Source organism: Hemicordylus capensis, chromosome 1 (genome assembly GCF_027244095.1).
Source record: "Hemicordylus capensis ecotype Gifberg chromosome 1, rHemCap1.1.pri, whole genome shotgun sequence".
In the NCBI taxonomy this organism is placed as follows: Eukaryota; Metazoa; Chordata; class Lepidosauria; order Squamata; family Cordylidae; genus Hemicordylus; species Hemicordylus capensis.
The window spans coordinates 17,826,140-17,841,060 of NC_069657.1; the positions used below are offsets into that span (position 1 = coordinate 17,826,140).

Here is a 14,921-nt window from a genome sequence, read left to right on the forward strand (position 1 = left end):
AGTTGATAGTCAATCATACACATTTTGTCTTCAAAAAATAATAATCACATCAGTCTTATCTGCTGTGACTAAATTTGTGGCAACAGAAGGTAGATACAGATGAACATTTCCCCCCATGCGCTTCATTTTGCATGTGCAGCTGATCTGTGATAAAATTCTTCTGACGGCTTAGCAGGATGATACAGGTAATCCATATAGGACTGGTTCAAATGATACAGTCCCCAGCACATGGGATAAGAAAGGGGACACTCCAAGAGCATGCCCATTGGGCCGTCCTCCTTGGATGTCCTGGCATGTTCCCTTTTTCATATGTGAGGGCTGTTAATCTAAACGGCCCTATACACATGCGTTCCAAGAACTTGTTTAAACAGTATAGTGGTATTCAGATTAACAAACACCCCCCCCCCCACCATGCAATAAACAGAGTTGCCAGAAGGGCATTGGGATGTCCATAGAGGATCCAAGCCTCTCCGTGGTGTCTCAGGTTGAGGCGCTGGCCAGGGGTGCTTTCTATCAGCTTTAGCTGATATGCCAGCTGTGTCCATTTCTTCAGATAAACAACCTCAAAACATGCTGGTAGCTTCCAGACTTGACTACTGCAATGTGTTCTATGTGGGGCTGCCTTTGTATGTAGTCCGGAAACTGCAGTTAGTACAGAATGCGGCAGCCAGGTTGGTCTCTGGGTCGTCTCGGAGAGACCATATTACCCCATATTAAATAAAGGAACTACACTGGCTGCCAAGTTCTTTCCAGGCAAAATACAAAGTGCTGATTATAACCTATAAAGCCCTAAACTGCTCGGGCCCAGGGTATTTAAGAGAATGTTATCTTCGCCATGAGCCCTACTGCCCATTGAGATTATCCGGAGAGGTTTGTCTGCAGTTGCCACCAGCTCATCTGGTGGCTTCACAGGGACAGACCTTCTCTGTTGCTGCCCTGAGACTCTGGAAGGTGCTCCCTGCAGAGATAAGAGCCTCCCCTTCTCTGACAACTTTTAAGAAGTCATTAAAGACTTCTTTTTTTTTCACCCAAGCTTTTAAACTGGATAGTTTTAAGGTTTTTATTTTTGCCTTAATTTGTTTTATGTTGTAAACTGCCCAGAGATGGAAGTTTGGGGCGGTCTACAAACCTGATAGAGAAATATCGTGGCAGGGGCACTCTCAGTGGTCCTCCTCCTTACGGTGTGTGCTGAGGCCATATTGTCTGAAGCATCTCCTAGACTACTAAACCTCTGTGAGGTGAGCCCCCTCAGCATAGCTTGGTTTTATCTGGATCATCTGTCAAGCAGTTGAGAGAATTTTGTCATTTATCAGATGCCAGTGTACGATAAAATGTGAGGGAAAAGAACCATCTGTATCCACCCAGAGTAAAAACGTGAACCGTTTATTTTTATTTGCTCAAAGTTTATTTCCACTTGGTGGTATGCACAGAAGTTGTCTCGCCCCTTCTTTCCTCTTTGGGCTGTTTTTTTGTCATCACCATTTGTTTTCTCCCTTTTGAAAGTCTTTTCTCCGCTTTTCTTCTTCCAATTTCTTCTTCACCACATCTGAAACCAATTCATTTTTATAAGCTTCAAGGCGGCGACAGCCGGGCTCAGATTATACTTCCACTTCTGAGGAGGAGTATGGCTCAAACCACAGCTCCCCTAAACACAAACGCTCCCATACTTCAACAGCCACCCAGACGCCAAGGACCCGAGGCGGCGGGTTGAATAAGCAGAAGCACAGCAACAGCCGAGAGACAGAAGATGAGGACTGTGATGAGCACGATCCCTACAACTTCATTGCACAAACTGCAGAGATCGCAGAAATAGCCAGGTAAGACAGAGCTGGTGGCATTTTAATCAACGGACTAAACTGTTGCATGAGGAAAGATGAGCCCTCTTCTGACAATGGATCGCTTGCTTCGGATGAGATGTCCACTGATACGATAAGAGAGTGTGCCTGCCCTAACATTACCAGAGGGCATCCTTTAATCCAAGGGTGGGGAACCTTGGCCCTCCAGCTGTTTTTGGACTACAACTCCCATAATCCCCAGCCACAGAGGCCAATAGCTAGCGATTATGGGAATTGTAGGCCAACATCTTCAGGAGGGCCAAGGTTCCCCACCCCTGCTTTAATTACATGAGGGGGCTGTTCATCTGAATCCCCCCTCTATGTGTGCCTCAAATACCTCTTTAAACAGCTATCTGGAAGCATGTGGAGAGAGGCAATTCATATTAGCAGCTTCCTCATATGATAAAGATATGCCCTAAAGAGCACATTGCAACACCCTCTGATGTTGGGGTACATCAGGGTAAGCACACTCTTGAGCCTCTTCTGTTGTGTGTCTTCTCTTGGGTGTCTTGTCTAAACTGGCCCATTGTATTGTACCTGTATTCAGATATCTACACATGTACATGTTATGTGCGAATGACTGTAGCTATATTCATTTTAAAAGTGAACCTGGGTACAGGCCCCCTCAAGCATAGTGGTGTACCTGCTTTCAGCATAAGTGTGAATAGCTGTATGTGCATACAAATCTGTACTTGTGTACAGAGTACACAGATTGTACGAGTGTTGAACATAACATGTGGATAGGGCTACAAGGTTGGAATGAAAAGAGACAGTTGTGCAGCATTATTTGCGATACAACAAGCATGTAGCTGTGGTTGTTAAGGGCTAAAATCCATTTTTGGAGAGGAGCCGTGTCGTGTCACAACACAGGCCAGCCACAACTGAGAGAGGTCACAGCAGGTCTGAGGGAAAACTGAACAGCTTTCATGGGAGGGGCTATCCTTTCTACCCTGAAACAAATTTCAGAGAGGTGGTCAGCACTGTTGTGTAAGTTACCACTCGAGTGGCTACCTTTTTCTTCTTCTTCCTGGCAGAACCTCTGTGACTTTCAACATGACAGGAAAGACTTAAAACACACAGTGTTCCTCAGTGTAGATAGAGATGCCACAATGAGGACAGAGGCAGCTGTTGAATATGTGCTTGTGAAGCAACGGTTAAAACACAGAAAAGCTGCCAATTCGGTTTTTCTCCCAAGGGACATGAATATACTTGCCCAAGGTTAAAACGCAAATCTGCTCAGCTGGTACCCAAATAGGCACAATTATAATGCAGTCTCCTTTGCCCGTGGCCAATATCATCCTTACATATTTTCATGCCATAAGGGAAAAGCTGAAATGACATCTCCCTTCAGCTCACTTTTTAACTGAGCAAGGAAGGAGAAAGTGCAGGGAGAGCTCTGAGGCAGGAAAATGGGAGGCATTTTGAAGCTCATAGTAATGGTTTCATTTACTCTGGTTGTAAGGCCTGGCAAGACCCTGTGGCTGCAGTTTGAGGGAATTCAGTGATATGAACTCAAGTCATGGCACAGTCATTTGTTAGCTGAGCTGAGAATCCCAGGGAGAGTTATTTTCTCATTTGAGGGCAGAAATACATATTAGGGGTGTACATGAAACACATTTTCTGTTCCGAGCTCGTAATGGAATGCAAATTGCATGAAACGGGCGAGCCAGCTTGTTCTGACAGAATAACCCCGGCCCATTGGAATGGCCCAACCTTGTTCCAAGTGCCATTAGGATTCCAAAATGGCGCTTGGAACAGGGTCGGAACAGTCAGCCTCGGAACAAATCATTCTGAGCTCAGAACAAGCCCCACTTTCAGGACTGTTCCAAGCTCACAATGTTTGAAACGGCCTGTTTCAAGGTGGAATGTTCCGATCTCTGGACTTTCTGCACACCCCTAATAAACATTATGTGCGATGACAGTATGCTTTTTAGATATATATTTTTAAATTGCACAATGCAGCTGCTGAGGCTGTAATTGGAAGGGAACGAGGGAAAAGGGGCTTCTTAACGTTTTCCCGTTGTTCAGCTTGCTTTGAAAATTGCCCTTCCAAGCAGGCTTTTATTCAGCTGGGGAAACTCTGATCCTGCCCCCGCTCCCCATATACTGTCACAATCAGATTCATGTATTTTTGTTTTTCCATTTAAATTCAAATGCACTTGTTGGGTGGTACTAAAACAGAACTGGGGCCTGCAACAAATGTCCCCATATGTGAGTGTGACTCTATCCCTTGGATGTAGTTCAGTTCTCCCTGACTTCACTTCCTGCCCCCACCAACTAACCCCAGAACGTTTAGTTGCAATTGTTGGCTGACATCCTGCCTAACAGTGCAGAGGTGCACCGCGCAAACCACCTCTACAATGTTTAGTAATGCAGAATTGCACTGTGTGCCAGGGATGGAGATTTTCACTGACCCCTCTTCCCCCGACTGGAAGTGCTCCCTATGACCTGGAAGTAAATGGTTGCGCAGCCCGTAGGGACTGACTTTGGAGTCTCAGGGAGTGGGAATTGGCGTGAATGGGATGCAGGTTCAGATTCCTGATTCACTGCAGAGATCATCGAGAGCCAAGCTAAGTGTACCACAGAGATCTGGGTCAGGGCACCTTGCTCCCAACGGAACATCTAAAAGCAGCAGCAGCAGCAGCAGCAGCAGCAGGAGATTACAATTTGGAGCGGAGAGGTGGCTGGTGAAGTTGGAGGCACTTAAACCTTCCCTCCCCTAGCCACTTTTCTTCCTTCTGAGGCAAATGCATTTTTGGGAACCCCCAGGAGGTTTTTCACGCATGGCTCTCTGCCTCGTATCGAAAGAGCGAATCTGCTTCGGAAGAGTGAATCTGCTTCGAAGGATTCGATGGACCATTCGCATAGCTGTCAGCACCTTCGGAGAAAGCAGAAGCCCTGGAGTTTTTTTCAAAAGCTGCTGGAAATAGAGGATTTTTTTTACCCCAGATGTAACTTGGGCTAAGCCAGAATTCACAGCCTCCCTTCAGCCCTGTCTGTCCTGGTCCCTGATAGCCTGCAGGGAGGTCTGGTTAAATCCAGAGAATATGTGGACTGGCACACTCCAATCAGGAGTGGATTCAGGGAAAAAGCCCTGTCTGTCAAACCTCCAGGTGGGGAAAAGGGGACTAGGAGGGGGTTGGCGTGTCTAAGAGAAGTGACAGGTGGCAGAAGGGGTGAGAACCTGTCTCACCTCCCCTTTAAATTTGCACCCCCTTCCTCCTTCTGATGTTTAGATATTCAGTGGAGACCCAGATCTGATGCTGAGCATTTAGTTTGGCTGTGAGTAGCCTTGGAGAAGTTGCTGTCCACTAATGAGATTCTTGTGAGGCTGAGTGAGAGATGGTTTGTTCGCTGCGGTAATTATTACTGCGATAATTATAGTGATATAGTTATTAATAGTGCATAACTATTATATATGATGATCAATGATGAGGCTTTAAGTACAGGAAGGATATGAAGAGTGGACTAGTGGGAAGAGAAATAATTTAAGTTAATACCAGTGGATCAGCTTTGCACATAGGCTGCAATATAGTTGAACCAGCACTATACATAACCTGTAATGTATTAGCCCAGGGTTTATCCACAATAACAAATATTTATGTACCGCTTCTTCAACAAAAGCTTCCAAAACATTTTACATAGAGAAATAATGGCTCCCTGTCCCCAAAGGGATCAAAATCTAAAAAGAAAGATAAGGTAGACACCAGCAACAGCTGCTGGAGGGGTGTTGTGCTGGGGATGGATAGGGCCGGTTGCTCTCCTCCTGCTACATAAAGAGAATCACCATGTTAAAAAGCTGCCTCTTTGCCCAGTTAGCAGGGGTTTATCAGCTTTGGGTCTGCAGATGTTATTGGACTACAACTCCCATCACCCCCAGCCAGAATGGCTTTTGGCTGTTGTGGCTGGGGATGATGGGGTTTGTAGTCCAACATCATCTGGGGACCCAATGCTGAGGAACCCTGTATTACTCAATATCAAAAGCTTGGTTTATGAATGCTAGGTAATTAACTCTCTTATTATTCCACTAGAGGAACATAGGAAGCTGCCTTCTACTGAGTCAGACCATTGGTCCATCTAACTCAGTATTGCCTACACTGACTAGCAGCAACTCTCTACTGTTTCATGCAGGAGTCTCTACCAGCCCTACCCGGAGATGCTGCCAGGGATCGAACCTGGGATCTGCTCTTCCACTGAGCTATGGCCCATCCCATTAGGGGAGTATCTTACAGTGCTCACATGTAGCCACCCATTCATATGCAAACCAAGGCTGACCTTGCTTAGCAAAGGGGACAATTTATTCTTGCTACCACAAGATCAGCTCTCCTCCCCTCTAATTATCTGAGGCTGAAGACTGGCAATAAGAGAGCTGAAAATAGTTTGAAAGAGACATCACTTCTCGTGATGTATGTACATACTTGCGTTGTCCCACTGTAATCTGTGGTCTGGAAGATTGAGCAAGTTTTTGAAGCCCTACAAACATGAATTTTTTCAGAAGGGAAAGTAAACACACTACACCAACAATCCTTCTTTCAAACTACTTTTAACATGAGGGGTGAAAACCTTTCATCTCTCTCCATTCTGGAAACAAAATGCAGCATTCCAGGGTGCCTGCTTGCTTCTGCAAAATCAGTAGAGAGAGCTTGTGTGGTATAGTGGCTCAAAGAGTACACTGTGAACCTGGAAGCCCTAGGTTCAAATCCCAGCTCTACCATGCTTGACTCCCCACATCTGTAATACGGACAATATTGGCTATTTTAGAAGGGGGAGGGGCCATTGGCCAGTGGAAAACTGCATACATTGCATCCAGAAGGTCCCATGTTCAATCCCCAGCACCTGCAGATGTTGAGAAGGACCTCTGCCTGAGCCCCTGGATAATTGCTGCCAGTCAGAATTCAGCAATATTGGAGTAGATGGATCAGTGGTCTGACTCTGACCAGGCAGATGCACAGGTCAAGATGTGAGGTTGGTGTAAGAATTAGTACAATAATATTAAGTTCTCTGGACAGCTTGGAGCAGGACGGTAACGTTAAGGCTTATGATGATTATTAGAGGTTTCCTTTAAAATATATGATCTCAGAACCATGAAGATGATAATATCGGAACTGTGGTGCACTCTCCGGTAACCTCTAGGCTTGACTACTGCAATATTTTCTGTGGGGCTACCTTTGTATGTTGTTTGGAAACTTCAGTTGGTCCAAAATGCATCAGCTAGATTGGTCTCCAATGTTTCTTGGTGAGACCATGTTTTAAAGCAATTGCATTTGTTTCCAGGCAAAATACAAAGTTCTGGTAATTACCCTTAAAGCTCTAAATGGCTTAGGACTAGTTTACCTGGGAGAGTGCCTTCTTCTGCATGATCCCCACCAAACATTAAGATCATCAAGCGAAGTCTGTTTCCATATGCCACCAACTCATCTGGTGTTGAGTTGTGAGCAGGTCTTCTCTGTAGACACTCCTGGGCTGTGGAATGCACTCCCTATAGACATTTGTAGTTTAACATCTTTACCAGCCTTCAAAAAAGCCCTTAAGACACAATTTTTTAGCCTAGCTTTTTGTAATCCTTGAATATTTTAAATTGCTATTTTAGTAATTTATTTTATTTTGACTTTATTGTGTTTTATTTTCGTGAACTGCCTAGAACATTTGGAGTCAGGCAATATATAAATTAATTAAATAAATAAATATATGTAAGTAAATCCGGCTTGCAAGTTGTGGCACTTAAGGAAGGCCTATGAAACTGTTGTATTACTAAACCTTGCATTGGTAGCTGAAGAAATCTGGCAATCTGATTATCCTACTAAGGTGGCAGCATTGCATACTTAGTAATGGCACAACTGGATGTTTAAGGAACTGAAGCTTTTTAGGAACATAAGCATTTCACAGAAATGTAATTCTACTTTTTAAAATTTCAATTAAAGAGATAACATGAACAACATAAATAATAATATAATCAAGGATGAAGGGGGGGGAGAAGAAAAGCAAAGGAAAAAACTTTATTAACATAACACAACATATTAATAATGGATAATATATCAATATTAATAATGGGGAGGGGGTGAGAAAAGGTCTTCTTCCAAAATATATTCTTGAGGCCTAAACAAAGTTAAGCCATATTGCATGAAACTCTTCTTCACCATTCCGTCAGAACAAAAGCAGTTCAAATGCTGACAGGGGACGCATACCAGTTGTCCAAAGTTTCAAATCAGGAGTAAATTTGTTCTTCCAGTGTTGTACCATAATCCTTTTAGCAAATCCTTAATTCTTGATGTAAGAATAAATTCCATACACAGGGGATATACCCGAGAAGTAATTCTATAAATACTTGCATCTTAAATATCCCGTTCGTGCCTTATAGTGATGGTGTTGCGTTTCACAGTGCATGAGCAAAGCAGAAATAGCAACTTTGCTTCCTAGATGGAAATCCATCTTATCGAAAGCACTTGACACATTACAAAAACTAAAACTGGATGCTTGCCTGGGATCAGTCTAGTGTTTGGGCAGCAAGCGCTCTGCTAAATTTTGCAAGAAGACTGCCCCTTAATTGCAGTCTTTGGCTTCCGCCTCTGTGATGGCTTCTGAATTAACGGGAACATAGTCTAGAATAGCAAGTGAGACTTCAAAGGGAAATTATTCCCCCTTGTTTACGCTGGGCTTAATCAAGTAATTGAGGCATGAGAAGGGACTGCCTAAACCCCAGACAAACCTAGCCTCTCAATTAGTCATGCGGTTCTAAATGTTACTTCATTTAGCTCAGTTGTGTGTGCCTTTTTGCTTCCAAGAAGATAGTGGAAAAATATTTCATAGCTGAAAAATACCTCTGTTTATCTCTGGTAGGTTCTTTATTTTTTATAGTTTTAAATTTTTAATTTGAATTTTTTAAAATTGTAATTTTAATTGTGGTTTTAGCTTGTCTTTTAACTTGTTTAACTTAAAGTTGGTTAACTTAGTCCTATTTTACATTGTATCCTTTTATTAATGGCCACCTAATGGTTCAGTGGGGAAATGACTGGATTAGCAAACCACAGGTTGCTGGTTTGAATCCCTGCTGGTATGTTTCCGAGACTATGGGAAACACCTAATCGGGCAGCAGCGATATAGGAAGATGCTGAAAGGCATCATCTCATACTGTGCGGGAGGAGGCAATGGTAAACCCCTCCTGTATTCTACCAAAGACAACCACAGGTCTCTGTGGTCGCCAGGAGTTGACACCGATTCAACAGCACACTTTACCTTTACCTTTATTAATGTTGTGAGCCACCCCGAGCAGCAGTGTACTGGAGTGGTGGGGTATAAATATTTTAAATAAATAAATACAAAATATTTTTGTGAGCTCTTGTGTTTATGGAGAATTTTGCTGAGGTAGGGCTGTAGCCTTTAATCAGTTTAACTGGCCGATTAATCTATTAAAGTTTAGTTGATTAACTTGTGGTTGGGACAATTTTAGTTGGCAATGGCAGATTTTCATTGGTGAGTCTGAAAACTAAGGGCTCGCGTGTTGCTTTTTAAAGATGGTTTTGCTTCTGTTGTGTCATGCTAATCCGGAATTAAAACTAAGCTAAACTAAACTAAAGATAGCCTTTCCTTCTAACAATGCTGGGTCACTTTTGTTTTTTTAAACTGTAAGGTTATTATTATTTCTAAGTTAAAAACAAACAAACCAGTCATTCCAGCTTGCAGGCTTACAATTTAAGAAGCCAAAACACATTAGGGCAGGACCCCGAGATAAATAAATGTGCTAGTAGGGGTGTGCACGGAACCGCAGAGCTGCGGTCCGGCACTGGGGTGGGGGGTTCCAATACGGACGGACGGGGGCTTTACTTACCCCTCCCAACAAAGGCGCTGTATTTCGTTGAGCTATCGGGCGGCAGGATACCTCCCTGCCGCCCGCTTCAATCCCCGCTTGGCTCCTTAAGAATTAAGAATCGGGCGGCAGGATACCTCCCTGCTGCCCCCTTCTTGCCAGGTCTTCCATTGAAAACGGGTGGCAGGATAACTCCCTTCCACCCCTTTGCCGGCTTGGTTTTTGAGCAGGCAAAGGGGCGGCAGGGAGTTATCCTGCCGCCCGATTTCTAAAAGGAGCAGTTGTTCCTTTTAGAAAACGGGCGGCAGGATAACTCCCTGCCGCCCCTTTGCCAGCCTGGCTGCAAATGGCTTCTTAGAAGCCATTTGCAGCCAAGCCGGCAAAGGGGCGGCAGGGAGTTATCCTGCCACCCGTTTTCAATGGAAGACCTGGCAAGAAGGGGGCGGCAGGGGGATTGGGGGCGGCAGGGGGATTGAAGGGGGCGGCCGCCAGCCAAGCAGGGTTTTGAAGGGGCGGCAGGGAGGTATCCTGCTGCCCGATTCTTAATTCTTAAGGAGCCAAGCGGGGGTTGAAGCAGGTGGCAGGGAGGTATCCTGCCGCCCGATTGCTCAAGGAAATACGGCACCTTTGTTGGGAGGGGTAAGTAAAGCCCCCCCCTCCTTATTGGAATCCCCCACCCGAATCTTGCTGGACCGGACCGCCCCGTGTCCGGACCGGTCCGGAGGCTTATAGAATGGCCTCCGAACCGGTCCGTGCACATCCCTATGTGCTAGCAGCAAAAACAGTGGCTGACATTATTAATGTGAGCCAGGAAGACGCATCCTTTCTTCAGGGAGCTTCCCCACTATTGCTCCCTATGCACGCAGTACTGGGGAGTGAATTTTGATGATCTGCTCTGCCTCTGGAAGTGCCCTGCATCACCTGAAAATCTGTCCCTGAGGACTGCAACACTCCCAGGGAACCTTTTGTGTGGCGCGGGGCACTTCTGGAGGCACAGCAGGTCATCAAAATCCGTGCCCACCATGGTGCAGCTAGGAAAGCTCTCTGCAGAGAGGACATGACTTCCTAGCATGCAGGGGTGTACAAGGTTGGAGTGGGCCCAGAGACAAGATTTTAAAATCCCGCCCCCCTGAAGCTCAGCTCATGAAGTAAAGAAATATTAAATGAGGCTGAATAGTGGTAACAAAAAGCATAGTAATTTTTAAAAATAGGTGTTATATAAACACCACACACACACACACACACACACACACACCTACCTATGTGCCACAATAGAACATCATCCTAAATTATTTTTAAAAAGGTTTTGTAAATTGTGGACAATGCAAGTCATTGAATGGTCCTAGAGAAAGACATGCTGTTCTGGTAGCTCCAGGTCTTAACACTCACATCAATTTCGGAGGATGAATGCAACTGAAGGAAGCCCGGGCGGGTGCGCGGCTGGGGGAGTCAGTCATGTGACTTGCCTCTGCCCCCCCCCAAGGCAGTGGCCCCCCCCAGACAACTGTCTTCCCTTACCCTGTTATAGTTACGCCCCTGCTAGCATGTCCACATTGTGTGTGTCAGGATTGGGCTGGTGTCTTGTGGATATACACCCCCCGCCCACCGACACACACACACACACACACACACACACACACACACACACACACACACACACTTTTTTCAGTCACTCTGAATGCAGGGAGGGGCATAATGGGAGTGTACCAGCTAGCCATGCCCCCATGTTCTCTCCGGGTCCAGTCCTTGCCTCCTCAGACCATCTGTATAGATATGATTAAAACACAGACCTTGCTGACTGATGGGTGGTCAAACATTCATCAGTATTTGGGATGTTATTCCTTCCAGATTAAGCCAGACTCTGGTGAAGGATGTAGCCATTCTTGCTCGAGAGATTCACGACGTTGCTGGTGATGGAGATTCCCAGAGCTCATCAGGAACAGGACAAAGCACATCCCTCAGTTCTGTGCCTAACACCCCTGCTTCTACCATCTCAGCAAGGGAAGAGGTAAGGGGGCTGCTGGTGGTTTGTGGGGTGGAGGTGAGTGCAGGTAAAATGAAGTTACATTAGTATAGAGGCTGCCAAACTATCCTCCTGGTCCCTATTTAGAAACTCAAAACTGTCTCATATTTTCCTTCCCTTTAATTTTTGTCTTCTGCTTGGAGGGGGGAGTACAATGCAAATCGCAGTCTCCCCTGCCTCTGTTTAGTACAATTGGCTGAAATCCTGACTAATGCAGTGCTTGTGCAAGGACATTGCACTGTGTAGGGCTGTTGTGCAAGGACGTTGCGCTAAGCCTAGAGCTTATGTTCCAGACTAGTGTTGCACTGTTTTGCAGGGAACCTTTGCACAAGAATACAATTCCAACAAAAAAGAATACAATTCCACCCCTTGGTTTAGCACAGCCACCCAATCTTCCTGCATTAGTGCAACTTTGTTCATTGTGCAAGCACAATATTAGTCATGAAGTTGGCCACTTAACTTTATGGCACCCAGCAGATGGCTATTTCTTACTTCCGCAGTGAAATAAAGGTGAGGCTGGACATGATAACCAGTGATGGTTTGCTGTATCCAATCCCCCTCTTTCCTCCATGATACTGAAACTGATGGCAAGACTTTGTTCCTGCCCCCACCCAGCCGCTGCCAAAATGTGGTGGGAGCCTAAAAACACACAACACAGCACTTTCTGACTTAATTGTCTTTGTGTGTTTTTAATCCCTCTCAATGTTATTGGTTGCTTGTTAGGGATGGGGAAATGCACAGTGCATTAATGTCCTGTCACATGTTTCAGGAACTAAATGTTATGGAGAGAAGGGCGGAAACAGGCATGGGGTTGCTCTCATCTGAGCCAAGCCCATGTTTGAGACTGTGTCATGTTCCAACCTAAGTTCTGTATTCAATTTTCTTTTCAGAGTTCTCTACCAAAAATTGTGAGGTTTGATGCTGGAAATTTGTTGTTCAGCAAATCAGCCTCTCCCACTGAAATTTAAGTCCTTGTTTTAGAAGTGTTACTTGACATGGTTCACCCCTGCCACACACACACACACACCAAGATTCATCAGTTGGCTAACTTTTCCTTGGAAAACATGATTTGCATGTTTGATCTCCATGTTCATTCATTTGGCATACACGTTCATTCCAGTTTAGAGTTGCAAATCCTCTCCCTTAAATTACGATGGACGTAAGGCCGTTTCCTCCCAGTCTGATAGATGCTTGATCATGACTCCCACAGCCACTTTGACACCCACCCACTCATTTAAAAAAAAATTATATTTGAACTCTTCACCCTGGACCATGCAACTTTGTCACTGAAATCTCTTCCTTTGTTTGGCATGTCGTCTTTGTAGTGTATGGCCTTCCCTTTCTTTCCTGCAATTACTGAGGAGCAGCAGCGTGTTCTGATGAAACAGTGTTGAGATAGGCAGTTGGAGAGAGGCCATCACTCAGTGGCCGTGCACATGCTTTGCATGCAGAAAGTCCAAAGTTCAATACTTGGCATCTCAAGTTAAGGCTGGGAAAGACTACTGTCTAAAAATCTGGACTTGCATCTCTGGGTGGTTTACAGCATAAAAGGAATTAAGGCAAAAAGGAGATGTGCTCGAAATGTGATTCGAGCTCCGCATCTTTAAAAGGGAGGAGAGCAGTTTCATACCTGCTCCTCCTCTGCTTGCAGGAAGTGCCAGTATCACGTGAGGGCAGCCGGGAGACGCCCCACTGGCGCACAATCTTAGCTGGGGGGAGGTGCCACCAAACTTTCTGTGGCAGTGAGTGGAGGAAGAGCAGGTATGGACCTGCTCTTCTCCCTGTTAAAGGTGTGGGGACTGTGCTACGATGTGGAGCTCAAATTGTGTTTTGAGCACATCCCTAGACAACAATTAAAACATTAAAACAATTAAAAAATCACAATTCTGTTTAAAAAGCTTAGGTGAACAAATGTGGCCAATTACCTCACTCCAGTATAAGGAAACTGCATATGTTCAGTTCCTCCTCCTTCTCTTCCTCCTCCTCCTCACAACTGAAGAAAAAGGGCTAGTTGAGATTACCTAGTGCTACTGTAAAGCTTGTGCCTGAATATCTGACTCAAAACCTCTAAGAGGAAGGTCACGAACTGCTTAGCCAATTAATTGGACTACCAATTAATATTCTGCACAGCGTAACCCAAGTGGCTTTGAACCATGCTGCTGCGAGCATCAAAAATAGTGCCCATGGTGTTGCACAAGAGTGCTTTTGTGCCAATACATAAAGATTGCACAATTCCACTTGTGTAGTGCTACAGCCATTGGAAATAATGGCTGTAGTGTTGTACTAGCATGATTGCACAATTTTATGTATTGGTGCAAGAGCACTCTTACGCAATACTACGTTTTAAATGCCCGCAGCAGTTAGTCCCCTGCTAACTGAGAAAAGAGGCACCTTTTAAAACTGGTGATTCTCTTTATTTAGCAGGGCAAGAGCAATTGGTTCTACCCACTTGCAGCACAGCATTTCTCCAGTGACCATTGCTAGTGTCTATACAAATATGATGAATATTTATATACTTTTCAACAAAAAGTTCCCAAAGTGATTTAGATAGAAATAAATACATAAATAAATGAAAATGGCTCCCTGCCCCCAACGGACTCGCAATCTAAAAAAGAAACATAAGATAGACACCAGCAACAGCCACTGGAGGGATGCTTTGCTGGGGATGGATAGGGCCAGTTGCTCCCACCTTGCTAAATAAAGAGAATCATCACTTTAAAAATGTGCCTCTTTGCTCAGTTAGCAGGGGATATCCTTTGTTTCATTTTAGAATGTGAACCCTTTGGGGACAGGGATCCATCTATTTTATTTTATTTTAATCCCCCCTCCCCCTGTGTGTGTGTGTGTGTGTAAACCGCTTTGGGAACATTTGTTGAAAGCAGTATATAAATACTCATCATTGTAGAAGTTGCCCTAGCAGTGAGGGACGTTCAGAACCACCTGTGCTACGCTGTGTAGAATGTTAGTCACTATCTAGTCCCATTACCTGTGCTGGAGTTACCAACACTACTACATGTCATCTTGCACCCCTAAATCCTAGCTCTGCTTTCTAAATTCTTTTGCTCACTGTACGTATCTTTTTGCCAAACCTCTTTAGCCCAGTGCAGTTGGCTGGAAAGGCGATAGTTTGTCAGCAGACAGTGGATAATGTTGGAATTAAATTACAACTTCTTGCTTGAAGCTGCCATATAACCATTCTCCTTCTTATCTCTCAGTTTCACCTGGACATTTTATTGCCTGTAAGTAAAATATTAATAAG

At 44.7% G+C, this 14,921-nt stretch overlaps 1 protein-coding gene across 5 annotated transcripts in view; it reads left to right on the forward strand.

Moving 5' to 3' along the window:
- CEP170B (centrosomal protein 170B) overlaps positions 1 to 14,921 on the forward strand; it is a 134,010-nt gene that overhangs the window by 96,819 nt on the left and 22,270 nt on the right. For 3 of the 5 annotated variants that reach the window (XM_053278824.1, XM_053278842.1, XM_053278834.1), the window contains exons 13-14: positions 1,571 to 1,817; positions 11,488 to 11,647. In XM_053278824.1, the coding sequence (XP_053134799.1) occupies positions 1,571 to 1,817; positions 11,488 to 11,647 (407 nt within the window). The remainder of the gene's footprint in view (positions 1 to 1,570; positions 1,818 to 11,487; positions 11,648 to 14,921) is intronic. The other 2 variants (XM_053278852.1, XM_053278861.1) reach the window with 1 other exon arrangement.